Here is a 21,417-nt window from a genome sequence, read left to right as displayed (position 1 = left end):
ATACAGAGAAAACTCACTTTCCCACTGATACCTGGTGACATTTTACTCGAATCACATTTGTCATAATAGAAATCCTGCTAATCCTTGATAGATTAGGGTGATTTAATTAAATAAAGGGCAAGCTAATTAGCGAGGGATCTTCTCTTTTGGTTAAGGCGAGATATGAGAAGAGACAGGCACCAACTTGAATGTCAGGATGTGGGATCTGTGTTTTATCAAATTAAAAATTCCTGAGGTCACTTCTGTTGCAGTATTTCCCAAAGCTACTTTTACTGCTGCTGATTGTTCCAGTTTAGTGAGGAGAGGTGGTGGTTGGGGGGGTGAGAAGAGGGAGATAGATGGATGAAAGTTTCATTGTCTACCCACTCGTTTACCCTTCTCTCCTTCCCTGAGCATGACTGGGTTTGTCAGGCAGTAGGGCCTCATTAAGACTGCAGGGTAATGGTGGAGCTATGGCAAAGTGAAGTAGCTGAAAGTTGCCATCTGTCAATGTCCACTCGTCCCCTGCGCTGGAGTAGACATAGTCGCCTCTGGTTTGACAGCGATGTAAAAGAGCCATGATGTCTGGTGGAAGAGTGTAGTGGCAGGAAGCAGCTTGGCTAATGATGACAGAATACAAGTGGACCAGAAGCCCACACTGAGCAGCTCCACACACTCCTCCGCCTGCACGGGCTCGGCTGGCAGACGGTCGCACTTGAAGGACGGCGACCACTCAGCTGAGTGTTAAAACTCTGGACAGACTCAACTCATCTTGTTAAGCTATAATAAAAGGAGAATCTCATTTGCCAGCTTGGCTCAGCAGAGCTCACCCTGCCTCTCCAATTTCTAATGTGCCTCTTTAAATGAGAGCGTGTGTGCATGTGTGCAGGATTAAGGGATAGAGCAGGGGGATGAAACACAGGGGTAGAGAGGGAGAGCAGTGCCAGGCATTGGACACAATTAAGATGGTGGCTGGAGTCTGTTTTCGTTTGTTGTGGATTTAAGACAAAGGGCCAAGCTACTACGTCACCCGTGAGTCCCTGTCCCAACTGAGGCCTCGGTGAAGGATTAGGTTGGGGGGGGGGCAGTTGGACGTCTGCCTCCTTCTGTAACCCTGACAGCATTACAGACACTCCCCTCCTTTCTTTGACACACCACCCCCCTCAATCCAGCCATGCTCCTCTCCAGAGATAAGACCAGGATAAATAGTCTGTCATGAGTGATGGCCTCACCCTGGGAGCCAATTAGACAGGCTCGGCAATTAAAGGAGTCTGTTCATTTTGCTGTCCAAGACCTGGCAGCATCCCCCATTCACTGGTGCATTGAGTGCTCCGCCGCTGCAGGGAACACTGCCCTTTTATGTATATTAGCTGGGTTGGAGGTTTCGTGCATGGGGCCATTTATACATGACATCTGTCTGGAAGAGCGTGAGGCATGACCTGCTTGAGGAGCTCTTGGAGGGAGATGGTGTCTACTTTTCAACAACTCTGGGCACCTTATGATAACAAAACTCACTGACTCACTTATTTTAAGCTCAAGGTCTGCTCTGCATACAAGGGTTCAGACTCTATTTCATGGACATTTTTCCACGCTAATTGAGCCATAATGATTGTGCATGATTCAAACTCCTGTGGCGCCTGAGCCTTTTTCCAGCTCTTTAATGAGCTCTCTTCACAGGGCCTCGCTCAGTCTAAACTGCAGGCTCCCTTTAAACACACAGACCGCATCTGCACAAAGCACACACACATTAAACAGAGAGTGCGCTACGTCTGTCTAGTTCATGCATAAAACGGTGAGTGCCACCAGTAAAAGGAGCTGTTTAAATAAGCAGGAAGAGAGAAGATATTGTTGTTCCTGCTTCACCAAGCAGAAAAATTAGATGTGCAAGTTTGTATTGAAAACTAAGTATCTGTTGTTTTAAAGCTGATTAGAGAGGTGTAGCCTGGCACAAGCACTAAAATGCACAAAAACACAGGAATGTATAACTGAATTTTGCACATTAAGGCAAACAAGCAAATCAAATCAGAACAAGACAGGAAAAAGATGGCCTGGGACTGCTACCATATTGCTTTAGTAACATCTGCAGTGACACTTTGAATTGCAAGACATATGAGTGGCTATAGGATCTTATTAAGAGAGCTGCTCTCAGAGCCTCTAAGACCAGAGCAAACAACTATCTCTGCTCTGATGGAGCTTTTCCTGCGAGCCAAAGCCTGCATCATAAGACGATAAGCCTGTGACCTATAAGACTGAAAATTGGAAGGGAAAGCATCTCGGGAACAATGACCCATTTTACACCGTGGGGCTCCCAAGCCTCCACAGAAGGTCTATGCAAGACATAACGGCTTCAAATGCCGTTGTTACAGGAGGTCGTAGAGACGATGAGCAATCAGAAAGAGCAGCAACGGCAGATTGTGGTGCTCCAGCCACTGATCTGCTTACACAGTGGGGAGGTGAAAAGGGCAGCTTTATATAGTGAGAGAAAGGTGGACTCTTTCTTTGCCGCTTTTGGTCTGGTTACGTGTTATCTAACCAGAAAATCTATGACTCTAGAGAGCATCAATTGAAAATCCTCTCCACATGAGAGTTAAACCACTGTGGCTCTCGGTAAGTCTTTTTAATTCTGCCCCTGAAATAGAAATGTGGGGGTGTTCAGGCTTGCCTTCCCGTGTTCCCAGCACCATTCAATCTTACTAACTACATTGGCGTCACTTTGCCTCTGTGCTCTCTGCAGCGGGATTGATGGCTGCAGAGTTTCATAGGTGTACGGCAGCGCCTGGGGACGACTTGTGGAAAAAAGGCTCTTCAGATACCAAATGCAGAGACATCCCTGGCAGTCAGGAGGAGCGCACGCACACACACACGCACACACACACGTAGGCACGTTCTCATCAAATCGATGACTATCAGTGTAAAGATGGTCTCTGGGCCACAGCTATTCATTTTCCAGGATCATGAGTTAATGGGGGAAATCTGTGGGTGCTCGGAGCTGTCTAATTACTCCAATCAAGTTCTTTAATCGTGGTGATTTTTCATGCCTGGGGTAGTGGGAAGCCCCTCACTCTGATCGATGTCCCCTGTCTCTCTCTGTCCAAATCACTGGGTCTTTGCATGCTGTAGGCAATGGGTCTGGGCTAAATGGCTTTCATTTGGCTCCACTTGGCAAGCTCTGGCCTCTGCAGCGTCCCACCTCATACACATACACCAACACACACATACACTCACAAATGAAAATATACAAGTGCCCTGCACAGTTTAACATTCATTTTAATTTGAATTCAGTGTTATGCAGGCTTGCTGAGAGTGACCACTCCAGTCAGCCCCTCCTCTGCACCGTGTCAGGGCAGAACAGATGGTGTGTTAAGCAGAAAGCAGCTACCTTTACAACTGCAAGAAGTGCTAATTAAATGTGCACAGGAGAGATGTGTTGTTTTAGTCTGCTTCTCCTAATAGATTCTGACAAATGTCCAATATGTGGCCATTTCCACAGATTGATTCAGAGCTCTTTATGGATTTTTCCTTCCTCACTTATCTTAAATGTATCTCAAAAGTTTGGCCATCAAGAAAGAAAGAGTTTTCAGTCTCACGTCAACGTGGTCGTTTTTTCTTTACACTTATAGATGCCATAGATGTCCATAGATTTTTATCTCTGTGGGAGAACCTGCCAGCAGTTCACCAGGTTTCCTGCAGGCACTCAGGGGCTGTAGGGGATTCTCCTAGAACCATATTTCTAAACCCCAGGCTTTATGTTTGAAGCAGCACCAGTGCTGGGCACACACTCTCTGAGTTTGGTTAGGAAGCAAGACCGATCAAAAAGAAACAAACTTTGCTGTGCTTCATGCTGTGAAGCTGCGCTGTGCTACAGAATCCATCAATTCAGTGGGAAGAAAGAGGAGTAGGCGATTCTGAAGGCCAGGAGTCAACAGAGGCTTTAACCCCACAAGTTCTGACTCCTCTATTCTTGCTTCAACTGCACTGTCAACAGAGGTAGCTGCAGGCGCTAACATCCCTACCATCATCAGCACAATGTGGAGGAGAAAGCCCAACAGTCATGGCGCATGTATGTCCAGAACACATTCATTTCCACAGCCAGTATCCTCTCTGAGCCTTCTCACCCTTTTATCTATTGTACACCCTCCTTTGATCCAGAGCTGACCGCTGAAAGCATGCAGCGACTGCTGTGGAGTTGTCGGGAAGCAGCCATAGGAAGCAGCTAACGTATGGTGACGGCTCCTCTGCCGTGCACAGAAAGCCCTGAACATAAAGTGTGTGTATGTGGCCTCCATTGTGCAGAGTGGACAGCCGCTGGGCTGAGAGATTGCCATACAGCGGGACCTGATGGTGCTGTCATGCCGGCAGGCTTCTTCTCTTTTGGGCCATCCTCCGGCTTTTACAGCTCTCCATCACGCTTCTCCTAATCTCATTCTCTGCACTGTCAATGTGCTGATAGCGCACAGCTACAAATACATGGAATCCGCTGCTATATTTAATCTGAGAAAAGTAAACACTCCACAGACTAATGTCATTCCCACGCTGAAATGAGCCACTGGTTCATTTACAATCCAGCTTATAGAGCTGGTCCTGCAACCAGCTGCAGCTAAGAGAGGGACAGAGAATCTGAATGTTTCAGCACTGAGTGATGGACAGCTCCTCTGAACTCGTCAGACGTTATCACTTATTAAGCAGGAAAATTAATAACAGAACATGTACAAATGTCTTCTGTGTAGTTTTCATCTGGTTCTGCAGAACCAGACCCAGACCTGAGACAACTGCAGGGGAATGTAAGCAGGGAGTATACCATGGAGCCCGGGAGGCTTTTTTTTATGTCTGTATATGTTTACATTTTGGTAAACAGGCAGCATTAAAAGTTTGCTCTTTCCAGTGCAGGTTTTGAAGTTATATGAAGCATCTTTTTTTCTATGATTTCAAAACAGATTTACCTTCATTCACAATGCACATAATGCAAACACATGATATCCTCAGGAAGTCACACCGGATCTTAAAAATATGTGTGTAATATCTGTGTGTTGAGATTTGATTGAGAACAACTTCTGATGCAAATTGCTGCGGTCGGGCGCTGAGGGTTTTAAGGAGCATGAATTGCCTCCATGTGTCACACCCTCTGCTGTAGCTCCGACCGCTGAGCATGTTGATAAGTGAGCCGACACGCCCAGAGGAGTGGAGGCTGCTGATTTATTGTCCACGTATCGGAATGAGATGTTCAGCAATCATATACGGGGGTGTCCACGTACTTTCACCCATGTGATGTATCTCATATGCTGTAGGTGTATACTGTAGGTGTGATGAAGAGCTTCTTTATTACATTCAGTTCATAATTTGTTTTAGCAGCTTTTACAGGGATAATGATTTTTCCTGCCATGAGCTGCAGCTAGAGTGGGACAGTTTGGAAAATGCACTTCTTTACTGAGTTGAAAGACTGATGCTGCTCTCACATCTATTCTCTAAATATGAAGCTACATCTCTTGTTGAATTTGATGTGAGCACTATATTATTAATGGTGGAGGTTTCCAGTCAGTCTAGCTCTGTCATGTCTGGCTCTTGGCCATGCTTTCACGGCTTTATTATTTCTCTGCCTTTTCCCCTGCCTCCTCAGTCCTCCTCTCTCCCTTCATGTTTCTGTGTCTCTGTAGCTCATTACAGCTCATTACCAGTGCCAGAGCAGAATGTGGAGATGGTGTAAGATGGTTTTAACAACCAGGAGTTTAGCTCAGTGTGCAGTACATTGAAAGGGCCATGTACTGTCACAGAGCACACTCTGAGTATTTGTGGAATAGAAAAGGACAGAATCAACTTCATTCCCTCTGTTGTGCTTGTTCAGACAGACTGTGTGAATCATTACTGTGTCCCTGCAGGGCTGTCACCTCTTGTGCAGTGGCAGGCCTGTGGTCAGAGTTTGTCATGTTGCTCACAAACAGGGAGGATGCAGCCCAAACAACTATAGGCAGTGTTGATTCATGTATTATCTTTTGCACTAAGCAACTGACCACTGTGATGCTCTTCTGCTGCACCCCCTGACCGCCACAATACACCTGAAATGGAGAAAGCCAGATTTTACCAGTTAGAAAATATGAATACAGATCTGTAATGTGACACAGACAGTAATTTCCTGTGTGCTACTGCAGCGGTCGTCAGTGCTCTGTCTGTGTCAGCTTGTTTAAAGCTCCTCACTCTGCCCCTCAGGTCCTCTCAACTCAGCGAGTGACACAGCGCCTGCCTGCAGAATAAAACATGGACACGCAGCCCAAGCCTGAACAAGTAACTGGCCAGGGTCAGGAGAGGTTGACAGTGAGTCATCAGAATATACATCATTCAGCTGAGTGTGATGTTTGGTCAGGACACGGTCAGGAGACAGTCTTTGACATTTGCTCAGACGCTGCGTGATAGCAGTGTTTGACACGGCTCCTACACGAGCCACTGGCAGTTATGACAGATGACAATTAGCTTCACCGGTTGCCCTGCTGCATTCAGGACCATCATCACAGGCTGCTGCTTCAACTTGCAGTATCTTCATAGGTGTTCACACAGTCTGCGGTTAACACTGAGAAGAATTCACTTCACCCTTGTCTGCTCTCCACTGAAGCGAGTCGTCGAAGCTGCAGCTCACTGATGAGTGTCTGTGTTCCTTCACTAACTGTTATGTCTTCATGTCCCTCCTCAGGTACACAGAAGAAGAGATTCGACAGAAAGTGAGCACATTCAGACAGATGCTGATGGACAAAGAGGGCGTTATCACCAGAGAAGGCTCACACACGCAACCAGTGTAAGTCACCTTACATCAGGTTTACTGTCTGCGATGTGTGCATTAGGAGTTATCTGAATCTGTGCTTGGCAGTGGTGGAAGATGTACTTTTACTGAAGTAAAAGTAGCAATGTTACACTGCAGAAATACTCTGTTCTACATTCAAAATTTTACTTAAAGTACAAAAGTATAGACATGAAATTATACTTAAATAATCAGAAGTAAAAGTGCTAATTAGGCAGAATGGTCCAGTTCAGGATAATATATGTTACTGAACTTCCAATTGTAAAGTTGAGGCTAGATTTAACCCCTTTAAATACTGCTCATATCATGTCATATCTTAGCCTGTTATCGTACATCATAATTTATTTGTTGATTATATTTTGTGTCCTTAATCTGCAAAGTAACTGGTAACCAAATGTATTCAATGAAATAAAATGTACAATATTTACATCTGAAAGGTGGTGGAGTTGAAGCATAAAGCAGCAGATAATGAAAATACTCAAGTAGAGTTGAAGTACCTCGAAACTGAATAAATGTACTTACTTTCCACTGGTGTTCAGATTTATGCTGGAAGAGGGTTTTACAAACCGGGCCGCACGGCCATCACAGCAGAGGGAGACGCACACTATCAAGCCCATCAATAAATGTTTGATTAAAATTTAAAGAGAGAATGTAAACTAACAATGGCATGTGTAGTCTGAAAGATCATCAGTGTAAGTGGTGCATGAGTGAGCACAATGTTGTATGGTGCAGCAACATAAACACAACGTCAACCAAAACCAAATGGGTGCTTCAGGGAGGAGAGAGAACCTGAACTGAGCTCCATCATGGTTTTTAATGAACCCAGGTTTGCTGAAGAAAGCAGAAGGCAGCTGCACACAAAGGAAGCAACGGGTACATAGAGGGAGGGTGGAGAGGGTCGTCACAAGGGCATGACCTATATCAGAAGTTGTTTCTACTTCATTTATTCTCCTCATCTGTGTATCTATAAACTCAGCTGCCAACAACATAACCATGTATGTGAATCAGTCAAACAATTAAACCTGGTTTGTATTCCAGTCAGATGTGAGTCTAAATAAGAGCTAAACAGAACAGCAGTTCAAAAGTCAAACATTATTGGAAGAGGACCAGATGAAAGCAAAGTTTGTTTGAAGCATCAGTGAAAATTGTTCGTGCTCTTTAAATAAGGTCCCTAACTTCAACTTGTCAGTTTCCAGTCTACTGTCAAGGTGCCAGAGTTTAATGGGATCTGGAGGTAAAAAATAACACGTCTGAATCATCCGCCAAGCTTTATCCTGCACTGCCCCACTAATGGTGAAAACTGGTTATGAAGGAAAAATGAAGCTGTATTTTTGTTCAGAGCACATTATCTGTGCAAATCCAAATAATGCATTTACATTCGTTTACACCCTCAGTGTTATTCACCTTACCTCCCTCTCCTTAACTCACACAACTTTCTTCAGCAAATTTAGGAGGAACCCAAAGATTTTTATGTTGTATGATCACAAAGGCTTTGTAACAAGTGAATCTAATGAAACTAGACAGCAATAAATAACAAATGCAAACAGAAATGGATTTTGAGGGAAGTGATGAGAAATGGCCTGCCAGTCTAATAATGTCTGTCAGTTACAAACAATATTGCAAAGGGGCAATAAATTTTAATTTGCATCCCTGGCTTTTGACCGGTAATGCCTCCTTCTGAATACACAGGGAATGGTTGAACCCCAGTTCTTAAAAAATAATAATCAGCAGCATTTTAAAGTTTATTCCAAACTCTGCTGGAAGCCAATGAGACGAAGGCTGGCATGATAATTGTCAATTTGTGCAGTGTTGAGCCACAGTGTAGCTATGAGTGCGAGGTGGGGGGCAGAACGTCTCATCTGAGGCACGCACAGATGGAATTACAGGAATCAAAAGGAATGGATCCATGTATAATTGTCGTCCAGATCCCAAAAAGACATACACACACACACACACACACACACACACACACACACACACACACACACTCTCTCACAGGGGCCACTGATTCAGCCCTGAAAAACCTGAGAAACAGCAACAGCAGGAAGTGGGTGTGGTGATGCTCCTGAGTCAGACCATCGTACCGTACGTGTGAATGAGTGAGAGAGGCAGTATGGCAGTGGCTACATGACCCGCCATCTGTGAACTAATGACTGGTAATGACGTTGATGCTTCCTGTCTCACAGACAGGACAAATGATTCTCCCTCCTCTGCACCTCAGCTGGTGTCTGACATTTAAACTAGATCACGCTGAACCGAGGAGGGAGCTGTAGAGGACGGTGATGTACAGAAGGAGGAATGTAATACACTTATGGCCCAGAGAAAGCAAACTACAAAGATACAGCAAGTTTTATTTGTTTTGCTTTTCACATGAGTTCACTCTGAAGGGCACTTCTGAGTCAGGTCAATTTAAGATTTTCACAACTTGCCTTAAATTCTGCAACTTTCCTCCAGCAGAAAGCCCTTGATGTGGAAAATTGAAGAAGGTTGTAATTTGCAGGCTTTTTATCCCTCCGCTTCTCCACACCATCTATACTCAGACAGGCCAGACACATACACACACACACACACACACACAAACATAACCTATGATCCTTCTGGAGTAATCTGCAGTGTGTCCCTCTGCTCAGCATTGTGACTTTTTTAAGTGGAGTTCCTAAATCTGGAGCATTATAGCAAGGATGCCCTCGGTCCCCCAGGTCAAAGCTGTACTGTCGGCCCTGTCTGATCCTGACTCCCCTGATACTCACTGCCACCAATAATAAACAGATCAGCATTCCCCTGCATTATTAGGTAATACATCAGGAGACCCTCAAGTCACTTAATGTGAGTTTATGAGGCCTTCAATCACTGTGGTAAACAGCCACATAGGAATGTCAGTGATTTCATATGAATGGCTCGGCTGTGTCTTGGCACTGTGTCTCTGAATCTAGACCTCTGGTTTGTTTCTGGGCCTCAGATCTTTTTTTAATTTTCATTTTACCTGCATTAGATATTTTATTGAAATTCGAAAGATGTTGCAAATCTATCTGAAATGCTTGAGTCTTTTATTTTTAGCCACGCCAAAATAGATATACATCAAAACAAAGCTACACAGATGTCGATATAGTTATATAGATTTTCAGATTTGCTAAAGGATACAAGCCTCTATCCTGGCCTGAAATGTACAGCTGCCTTCAGTTTGTTAGAGTTTGCTCAGCTGGGAGGTCTTACTCAGATGCCATCTTTTCCAAAGGGACTGGTACTATTGACAGACTAGGCCCCTCAGCTGTAGCTTAATACTCTCACACACTAGCAATAAACAGCCAGCAGTGAGCATGGATGTGCTGGCTCATAACTCTGTTTACCAATGTCCCTCATTGATTTCCTGCAGAATGGATGGGAACATGGAGCGAGAGAAGGAATGCAGTGTGTAAAGCCTCTCAGAGCTGGTCAGACTTACACACCAAAGCTGTCCGATCAGAGCTGGATCAATGGGGAATCTGGCACTGGGCTTTACATAGTCGTTCAATATCTGATGAAAGCCTGAGACCAAGTCTCTTCATTGTGAAACAGAACTATATTTAATTTCAATAGAAATGACTGCGATGCAGATATCTAATCTGGGTGCATGCAGAACATCAAGGTCTTTCCCCACGATCACAGAATTGATCAGCTCAGTTTAAACTCCCAGCCCAGTCAATCCTTCGTCTTAATATGGCCACCATAAAGCAGCCACTAGAGTTGCCTCCACCCTCGTCCTGAGGAGTAATCAATCCGACCTCCACCTACCTCCCCCCAGAATAACAAACCATAACTCTCTGCAGCAATAGAAATATATCCGAACCTTCATGTGGCAGAGTGCTGTCTGAGTGGGGATATGAATGATCTGCACTACTTTGTGCCGCAGCCCTGAGGAGGGCCTTGGCCGTAGTCCATCACTGCCAGGTCCCACGGACAGAGGCTGAATTAGGGAGCCTCTCTCCTCACCAGGGCACCATTAAGCACAGAGACATTCACTCATCTTCCTAACAGGGACGCTGTCTTGATCACAACCACGCTGGACAATTGTCTCCAGCATATTGAAGCATGGTATCAATTAAGAGATTAGAGACAGGATGGGGAATTAGTTGATTTATCACTAATGACTAAGCATGGGAACCACTAGATAGTTTCAATTGTTGTTAATTGCCATTTTGGCAGTGTGCTTCATTCCCGGCCTACAGGGACACTAGTCTGAGGCAAAAGGCTAAACAGCTGCGAAAATGAATTTTTGTTTTTAAAAGGCCAAATTCAGATTGTAAATGTAAATTCAATAAATTCTGCAAATGTAAAGGTTTCATCCTCCTATGAATTAGATGTAGGACAAAAATAAATAAAAAATAAAGTAAGTGAATGCCACTACCAATATTTTACACATTTGTATCAGTGTAGAAAACAGCACATTGTCACAGAAGTGGTCATATGTTTTTCTAATCAATGGCAGTTCAATAAAAATCATTAGAAATGCAGTGTAAAATGCTGCATTATTATCACACCCTACTTCACATCACATGTAGCGAGTCCTTTTCCTATGTGACAGATAAATATTGTACATGCATAATTACCACAAAGAACACTGTCCTTTATTGCCATATGTAATATTTGATAATGTTTGATGACATCTTGGTAGAAGAATATTGACTGTAAAAAAATATGAATTAAATTTTTATTTTTCAGAGTTTCAGAGTTTGTCTGCAGGCTAATCTGTGTTTAGCCTGGGAGGCAAAATCCAAAAGATGTGTGTAGAAAGAGAATTTAGTGAGGAACCGAAAGTGAAAAAGTGGGGGGTGGGGAGTGAGGGGTGTAGGATTTTGTTCTGCAGAGCATCGTGTGTGTGTCTCCTTCCACTCAGCACAATATTCAAAAGTTAGATATTCTCCTATATATAGTGATAAGAAGAGTTCTATCAATTTGCAGTGTATCCTTTATCTGAAATGCCATCTAGTCAATATTCACTCATAGCTAGTTTCTAACTTAATGAGTTTTTAACTCGTTAAAGCTGAATTCCCACTTTCTGTCACATTCACACTGCTGACAGTCGATTTCTCCTCTCTGAGTTGTTTTTGTTGCTCAAGTTCAAATTTCCATGATTTGTGCAATGCAAGTTTATTCATTAGAGCGAGTGCCGCAGTGTGTGTGTGTGTGTGTGTGTGTGTGCAGAACTCAATCACTTTTCAATGCATGTGTGCAGAAAGGGCTGTCATTGTGAAGTGAGGTTATTTTGCTGGTACTTGGCTTCCCTGCTGTGCCCAGTGGTGCTCAGCCAATTAAGGGCTCTGTTTCCCTCTGTTTCCTCGACTCCTTCTAACAAACCATCAGGCCTGTTCCCTGCTCAAGGCCTCTCCACTCTGTTCCTCCAGATACTTTACACCATTTATTTAGTCTTTTCTACATCACTCCTCCTCTCTATCCCAGTGTTAAATTTAGTGTTCCCCATATGTGTTTGATCTCTTTACTTCATGCACTAGCCTTGCTTTGTTAACTTGTTTTCATGCAGAACTTCAACCTCTTCATCTCATTACTCCTGTCGGTTTTTATCTCTCTCTAACTAATTGAGGCTGCATGGATAGTCATCCAAGTTATGACTCATTACTCATTGTCATTTTCACTCTGATCCAAATAACCTCTACCTAGACTTCTATATGCTACATATTTGTGTAAGAAATACCAGAAAGTCCAGAGCATGACCTGCTGAGATTGTAACATTACTGGGATATGAAGGTCAGTGATGGGACTACGAGGGGGTAAAAAAATCAGTGCAATGTGGGGTTTCTTTTTATCGTTCTCTAAGCCAGCAAGGTCAGATTTAGTGGATCAGAGGAGGCCACATAAGAGGAGAGGGGGCAGTGGGGCAAGGAGGATTAGGTAGGAGGCTGCTGCCATCTGTATATACAATACTGTGTGTGTGAAAAACAAGATATGAATCCGACAAGCTAAACTGTCAGTGTGTGAGAAATGATGATATTCTCACGGTGGTGGTGAGGGAAGATTACACATTGCAGTCAGAAAAAAGTTTAGTGTGTGAGTGATGAATAAAGAAACTGGTCAGTCTCTGTTGTCTTCATTGACTGGATTTATTCTGGGCCCAGGAAACAGACTCCACACACAGGATCTGCTGAACTCTCCCCTCCCCCACCAGCCTCTTATACCAAACTGCAATCAGGACAAGGTCATAGCTGTCTTTGCTCTAAATAACAAATTCCAGCGAGAGCAGTTTACAATTAGCATCTCAGAGACACTACAGTTCTCTCAAGTGGACAGTCTGACATCAGAAGTTATAATTACCCTCATAAGTTATTATGAGTTGAATTGTACTGTAATTGAACTCTGGTGATCCCATGACTTTCTATAAAGCACCATTATCAGGTCATTTCTCCAATACTTAAAGCACTCAAAAAAAATCACATTCCCATCAGCCTCAGCTGAGTTTAGTGCTTATTAGTGAATGTTAACATTAGCGCTAGACAGATATATCAACTAATATTAGCTTATTGCAGATATATTGGATCAGGGTACATGTTGGTTAAAAGAAAGTACAATGAGGAAATGTCAAATCTGTTTGAGGTCATTAAGAAACAGTGTCACTATCACATAGTTGATTTTCTACTGTAAAATGTCCTACTTTGTTAGCATACGGTACATTGATATGGTATTGCAATAGATTTTAGTCAGATTTTTTAAACTCAAAAATATTGATACCGGAATTAACTTAAACAATTCAGCAGTGGTCAGGCTATAGTTAGTGAGCTAACATGCTGAACTAAGATGGTGAACATTATGCTAAACGTGCTAAACATGTTAGCATTGTCACTGTGAGTATCCTAGCCTGATGTTTGAATTTAGCTCAAAGCACCGCTACAACCTCAGTGAGCCGCTGGCATGACTGGAGACGCTTGGTCTTAAGTCTGAGGGTCGATGAGGATGATGATGATGATGACGATGACACTGAGAATTATATGGAGACCAGGGGTCTTCGTGGTCTTCATGATTCTCAACTCTTGTGTTTTCAGGGTCAACCACCTGCACTATCAGCCTGATGAGTACGAAGAGGACCCTGAGTTGGCTGGCTATGAAGATGGAGACTATGACCATGATTACCACAGCGACAACAGGTAAAGCACATGTTCAAACACACACACACACACACACACACACACACACACACACACACTGTTGACCAGCTCTCACACCCCAAGTGATGAATTAAATCAACCATCTATTATCTCCTTCATATGGCCTTCGGGTGTTTTCTCTGATGATATCCATCAACATAAAACTGATATCAGGACCGAAAGGCTCTTCAATCTACTAGCAAAGCTCATGACCAGTAACAGCGTGCCCAGAGATAAACAGCCATTATTATTTATGTTGGAAAACCATAATGCAGATGGTCATCCAGTTTGTGCTTTCTGCCTGTGTCACTTTGCTGACAAGACTAAGTGTAATTTCCTTGAAGCAATTTCCTGTTTCCATTGTAAGAGGTATTGCATGAATACTGTGTGTTATGGCAGAATGAACTGAAGAAGGAAATGAGAAATGAGAAAATATACACTTATCGTCTTGTTATTGGCACAGCAGCAAATAACTATAATCAGAAATGTATTCCTTCTGAAAATTATTATTATAACAATCACTTGTAAATTATTTCTGCCTTTCTCACTCTCGATCTCGATCGCCCTCTCCTTCTGTCTTTATGTGGCCAATTCAGAGTGAAGAGGAAATCAAGCAGCTCTCCATCCCCTCGTCCAAAGAAACGGAAGAAGAAGAAATCTGGCCGCCGAAGGAGTCGGTGAGTGGAAACAGCTTCCACTGATGAAGTCATTCGATTTTCCTCCCTTTTCTTTTTTTTTATTTCCAGCCTCGTTGACAGAATAATTACTCTGTGGTTTTGTGAAAGAGAATTCCAATTATTTTTGTGTGATTATTGCAAACAAGTCATCAGATACTGCAGTTGTGGAGAGGAAAGAAAAATCTGTAGTGAGTGATTAACAAAGCATAGTCTCATCTTCCATTTTCATTTGACAAGGTGAGCAAAAGGAGAGAGAGAGGCTGAAAGAGAGAGTGTGAAGGAGGAAGTAGATAGGTAGTAAAGAGAAGAAAGAATAAGTGGAGAAAGCCAGAAGGATGAATAGAGCTGGGCACAAAGCGAACCTTGATGAGAAAATTCAGCTGAGCTACTATAGGATGACACCTTTGCTCACCCCTCTGAGGTGTAATGTAATGTAACACGATGCCGAGCGAGAGGCCACGATTTAGCAGCAATCTGAGGCTCATTTTGCAGTCGTGGCATTGGAGAAATAAACGTCCTCCCTCTCTCCATCAATAGGTTTGGCAGCTCCTCACCCACTCGCAGAGAGAAGAAGAAAAAGAGTGGGAAGAAACACAAGCGAGACAGGTGAGTGTGTACATAACAAGCGTGAGCATCATCAGTGATATGTCATCACAAGAAAGACTCTGTGACTTTTCAAGGGTTTGTCAACAGCTGCCATCACAGTGATGGATGTTCAGAGATGTAGTCACACGTCTGATGTTTCACTTACAGGAAACATCAGGTAAATAAACAGCTGCACACTGGGGGGATATTAAAAATATAAGACCCTTTTCTTTGATTTCGTTTCATATGTTTTCCCATGTAGGTAACAAGGTAACATCTTGTGTCTTGATGTAATGATTCAACAGTAACTGTGTAGAAAGGAAGGATGGAAACAGGAAGGGAGGGAAGACAAAGGGAAGAAAAAGGAGGGGAATAAGTAGAGGATGAAAGGAAGAATAAAAGCACAAAGAGATATGGGATGAAGAAAAGGAAGACAGGAAGAAAGGGAAGGTTAAGGAAGACAAAAAGGAAGGACATAGAAGAAGAAGGATGGGAAGAAAGACGCCAAGAAGAAAAGGGACAGGAAGAAGAGAAGGAAGAACTGCAGGAAGACAGGAAGGAAGATAGGATGAAGAAAAGGAAAAATGAAAGGAGGAAAAAGAAAGGGACGAAGGAAAGGAAGAAGGAGAAAGAGAGGTCTTTCAGTAATGATAGAAAACAAGACTGGAGGAAAATTAAAGAGAAGAAAGAGAATGGAAGAAAGGAAGGAAGGAAGAGAAGATTGGAAAGACAATAAGAAGAAAGATAGAAGGGAGGAAGAGATAGGAAAAGAGCAAGAAGAGCTCATCAGCAGATACCTGTGCAATGCCTCAGGATATCATAACCACAATAAGCAATTGTAGAGTGCCCTCCTCCCCCAGTTTCTCTCGTTCTCCGCCTGACTTGGGGGGAGTGGGGCTAAATGTGTTGCTCTAATAACCCAGCCTGCATGGGGGCGCACAACACAAGAAAAATGAGCTTCTTACCAAATTGCTGAGCACCACTGCACTGCCCCGCTCGTTTCCCACCTCGCATCCATCCACGCACATCCGAGCCGCCCTCATCCTCTCCCCTCACCCCCACACCTCCCTGCCAGCCCCACACCAAAGCTGCTCTGCATTGCAGGTACTGTTTTTATATGAATAATGTATAGATGAGGCAGGGGGTGAGCAGCATGCAGGGTTCCTCCCCCAGAGACGGCCTACTTTGATGCTCCTCTTTAAGGTGCACTTTAGGAGGGAAGGGTCTGCTTAAATTCATAACGCTGCTTGTTTGTAAGATACAGCTCACTGTAAAATAATACTCTCCCCTTTTGATGCATATTTGTCTCACATCTTCTCCCTTGTATTCGAAGGAGGGGTGAGGGATTTAGCTATGACCAGAGTGTGTGAGAGAGGAGAAGAATAATGAGCCCTCCAAAATATCACCTCATATTCAGCGGTCCCCAGATGACTCCCTCCAGTGGGGAAACATGGGCTGATGCTGGGGCTACAGCTCTGAGTCACATATCAGCCACATACATTACTGTGACAGCTTTATTACTCCCCTTTCAGGGAATCAACACACTTTGTGCTGCCGCTCCCTCCCACTCCATGCTGCATGCTGTAGGTGTGTAAAACAGCAGGGGAGATGAAGGGCTCTCCAGGAAAATAGCAACAACTCTCACAGACCAGTCTGACTAATCACCATGGAAACTGCAATGAGGGTGAAAGTAATATGGAGGTGATGTGTCAGTTGCTGAGGACTGAGGAATGGCTGGCCGCCCCATCATTATACTCAATCCATGGTTTAAGAGAAACTGCCACAGAAACTCAGAGTTTCTTACTCCTGCTTTTTTGCAGCTTCTACAGCCAGAAATAATAAAATAATAATAAAATAAGTGTAGCATCCAGCACCTGTAGAAGAGCAACTGGAAGAGCCTGCTGCGAGAGCCCCTCTGAGGACATCTCTGCACATATAGATGTGTGCATGTGATTCAGACTGGCCCGCACAGGGAGAGGGGGCTCACATGCACATCATTAAAACTGCAGAAACACATGCTGAAATATTCAGTTTATTAGCTGGCACAGTATCTTCAACATGTTCATTTTATGTGATAAAACACTTTGTGTGTCAGCGTCTGTGTTTGTAATATTTATAGTACTGTTTACATTCATATGTAGAAGCATATTTGTCATCAAATATACACAAATATTTTTCTCCAAACAACCTTGTCCAAAATATGAGCTATTATTTGTTCACTCCACAAATCATGTGTAGCTTAGACACCTCCAGCAGCTTCATGCACTCTCAATATTCTCTGGGGTGAATTTGAAAATATGACAATAAAAATATGGTTTAAAAAAAAGGGAGTGTGTGGCACAAAGATTGATGACAGCACAGAATAGATTTAAATTTATATTTTAAATATATTTTAAATCAGCCTATAGCAGTTGTTCAAAATACATCCTTGGATGTCCCAGAAACTATTCCAAGACGTAAGTAATTTCCCAAAAACGCCATCAAATCTGGAACATGGACTGATGCAAATGTACATTTCTGGATTACCTGCATCTTTTCACAGGCCCCTTGGCCACAGTTGCAGTCCTGTATATGAATGATTCATGTAGCTGTCATGTAATCATCATTATAATGATTGTGGTGTTTTTGTTTCTGTAGATCTGCATCTGGCTCCAGGAAAAAGAGGCGATACAGGTGTGTATGAAAGACGAGAACACAACAGCATAACAAGATCAGCACTGTTAACAACCTTGTTTATGACTGTGTGCAGCAAAGCAAATGCTGTAAATTAGTTTTCTTATGTAAGCTGTGTGTTATTGTTCTTTCTGCCTATTTTACTGTTTAGTTTTTGGTCAAAAATCCATATGGGCGAGCAGAGCAGTGAGTTCTGTTTTTACAGAGGGAATCTTCACTGCTTTAATGGGCACGGCTTCATTATCTTACATATGACATCTGTTTCAGATCGGGCAGCCCAAAGAACAAACACAAAGACAAGAATAAACAGAAAAAGAGGTGAGGGGCACACAGAATCTCACTAATATCATTTACATGTTAATGATGAGCTGACAGGAACCTACAGTATATATCTGCTTTTTTTTCGTAAAGCCTCGCACTCATTATCTGATGCTCTGTACAAATATAGTATACATTGCGTTAAGAATAATTTCAGCACAGTTTGTCCTCTGCACACAGTAAAACAAACAGTGAACAATCATTTCAGCCCTCAACCACAGCCACTGAATCACATCCAGTCCCTCATAAATTTATATTGGTATTTTACACTCATTATCTCAGGCTCAGACTCACAGAGAATGTTAACAAGATAACACACTGAGTGCATCTCCCAACTATTGTGTGTGAGTTCATAACAATTTCACTGACATACCTGTCTTGTATTAAAAATGTTTGGCAGTGCATGACCTGCTTTACATATCAGTTGATTGACTACTGAACTCGCTGTGGCATGTGTGTTTCCCTGTGATATATGCATACATACATACACGTGGCTTTGTGTATGTATATGTATGCCTGTATGTGTGTGTGTGTGGGTGTGTGTGTGTGGTGTGTTTGTCCATTTGTTGTCATCCATCAGGTCCCCTGGTGAGACCCCAGGTAGGAGTTCACAGCGTCAAGGCAGCTGCTGTAGCTCCCGCAGCGCCTCCCTGTCCTCCACCCGCAGCACCTCCAAATCTCCCGCCAGGTAGACTCCTCAACACACACACATTCACGCATACACTCGGTTTCACACACACACACACACACACACACACACACACACACCGGTGTTACTTTACTGACTGTCGAGCGGTTGCCCTGGTGACTGTCAGTCCCTCTTTTACTCTCGGCCCCTGGGGATAGATTAGGACACAAATGGGGCTCCTCAGCATGTCTTATAATAACCCCACTTAAATGAATGTGATGTCTCAATCTGCTCTTTCATAGAGTTTGATAAAAAACAGCCATTGTTGCTAACATTAGTCATTTCATGTAGCTCAGAACATTCAGGTCCTATTTTTCTCTTTAAAAACCAGAATATGTTGTTTGTTCAGGTTCAGGTTTGTTCTGATGCTGGTTGGACCATCCTACATTATTATCTTTTTTTTGACATGTTGGGACATTTTTTCAACTATCAAGGGCAAATAACTATGAAAAGGGGCCGTTAGTAAGATTTCTACTCTGTTGTGAAATGTGTTTTTTCAAAAAAAAAAAAAAAGTTTCTGTATTTATCTGTATTTATTTACACTTAAGAACGTACAGATGAAACAATTAATTCATTAACCAGTTAGTTGATCAACAGAAAATTAATCTGCAATTATTTTGATAATCAAATCACAATTTGAGTCACTTTTTCGTGATTACTAGTTGTGAAGATTTGTTGATTTTCTCTGTTTTTATTATGATAAAAGTAATATCCTTGGGTTTTGGATTGTTGGTCATCCTGGACATTCGGATATTTTGTTGGACATTTTTCATAATTTTTGGACTTTTATACACCAAACAATCAGTTGGTTTACTGGATAATTGTATTGCTTAACTGAGAAAGATGAATCTGTATTGAGAATAATCATTGAACAATCATCAAAATATTATCGGAATGTGTACAAAATCCAGTCCGGAAGCTTTTTTGGTTTTTTTTTTTGGATAATACTAAAATGTGTCACAACAAACCCGCCCCTAGAAGAAAAGTGAAGGATTTTAACTTTTATTTTTCACTTCCAAGATTTCACTGTCAGGACTTTGATAAATCCAGTCACTGGACTTGGTCAGTAAAGTCACAATTTACCAACAAATGTGACACGAATGTATTTGTCACAGTGAACATTTTTGACCACGTTGTGTTTGTGCTGTGCTTCACCCCTTATGTTGCTGTGTGGCTCTGCTCCTCCAGACTGAACTCCAAGCACAAGATGGACGGACAAAAGACGTCTGGCACCTCACTGTCCCCGGGCCCCAACAGCCCCGCCACGTGGCACAACGGGGACCCCACCCAGCGAAGCCGCAACGGCAAAGCCAGTAGACTCAACCAGGCCGAGGGCGAGAAAGGGCACGATGTATGTAATCTCCTCTATTTTGCTCCCACACCCCCACCTTCCCCTCACCCACTCCAACGGTATCTACCACAGTCTTTACGAATGAGTTTTATCTTGCTCTTTTGTGTTGGTTGACATGAATTATCATCTCCTTTGATACTGAAAGATTTTTTTTTTGTTTTTATCAGTTATTCCAGGACAGTTTTATTATTAATATTATTATTTTTGACATGTAAAAGACAATTCTGTCCTGTGTAAAACTTGCCGCTCCTGCTGCTTTGTTTCTGGCTCTCTTTGACTCCTCTGCCATCTTGTTTTTGTTTGTTCTTGTTGTTTCCCGGTAACGGAGGGAGGGAGCAAAGACAACCAAGGCTCTAGTGTTTCTGTTCAGCACACATCCTCTGAGTCAGAGCACAGCATTAGCATACCACACCACGGATGGAAATATGAGCCACACTGTGCACACAGTGTTTCCAAATGAATGAGCAAAAAGATGTCGTTTCTTCCAAGCGGGTTCCTGCTACGGCATAAGACAAAAAAAAAAAGTTGAGTGAGGTGCAGGCATGTCTACTTCAAATATTTGCCCCTCCCCCACCAAAGGTCCATGTCCATGAAGAAATATAAAAGAAAACATGGCTCCTAGGAATAAAAGCTTTTGTAATTTTTGTAAGTCTTAATTAGCCTGATGGTGCTTTGTGATAGCAATTTAAAATTCCTCCTTTAACTGCAAATCAAATTACCTGGTGAGAAGTCCTGATCCAAGAATGCCAAAATGAACTATAACAAAATATAGCTACAATGCAACTCACCATACCAGGTATCAGCGGCTGGGGTGTACGGGAGATTTAAAATGCCAAAATAAAAAGAAATCAAATAAATTTAAAAAAAAACTGAAATACTGTACACAGTGGGATATCTATTTCCTTTTATGTAGGCATGTATTGTTGTAATTAAATGGAAAACATTAGCTTTTTGTCTTAAATAACTGAATGAATTATTTTTTTTATTGTGACATGGATTTTCACATTAAAATCACAGTGAAGCTTCAGTAATGTGACATTTTTCTACATGAAACAGAATATGTGGTTAAGCTTAGTTAAAACAGAGATTTAAATCAATTTCTTCAGATGTGACTGGATCACTCAAAAGTGGGTGTGGCTTATTTACATAGAGATACAGAGCTGTAGAGATATAGGTGTCACCCACATTGTTAGATTAGAAAGAGGAGGGTAAGGGTGAAACTGCTAAAT

General features: G+C 42.6%; 1 protein-coding gene across 2 annotated transcripts in view; it reads left to right on the top strand.

Moving 5' to 3' along the window:
• Window positions 1-21,417, top strand: part of srrm3 (serine/arginine repetitive matrix 3) — a 72,229-nt gene that overhangs the window by 40,289 nt on the left and 10,523 nt on the right. For both annotated transcript variants that reach the window (XM_071460353.1, XM_071460354.1), the window contains exons 3-10: window positions 6,659-6,760; window positions 13,795-13,896; window positions 14,493-14,573; window positions 15,111-15,179; window positions 17,796-17,831; window positions 18,099-18,149; window positions 18,730-18,837; window positions 20,026-20,188. In XM_071460353.1, coding sequence (XP_071316454.1) covers window positions 6,659-6,760; window positions 13,795-13,896; window positions 14,493-14,573; window positions 15,111-15,179; window positions 17,796-17,831; window positions 18,099-18,149; window positions 18,730-18,837; window positions 20,026-20,188 — 712 coding nt within the window. The remainder of the gene's footprint in view (window positions 1-6,658; window positions 6,761-13,794; window positions 13,897-14,492; window positions 14,574-15,110; window positions 15,180-17,795; window positions 17,832-18,098; window positions 18,150-18,729; window positions 18,838-20,025; window positions 20,189-21,417) is intronic.

This window comes from Trachinotus anak, unplaced genomic scaffold, assembly GCF_046630095.1.
Source record: "Trachinotus anak isolate AG129_WGS33_773 ecotype Australia unplaced genomic scaffold, CSIRO_AGI_Tana_v1 ptg000024l, whole genome shotgun sequence".
In the NCBI taxonomy this organism is placed as follows: Eukaryota; Metazoa; Chordata; class Actinopteri; order Carangiformes; family Carangidae; genus Trachinotus; species Trachinotus anak.
This window is presented reverse-complemented; position numbering and strand designations above follow the sequence as displayed.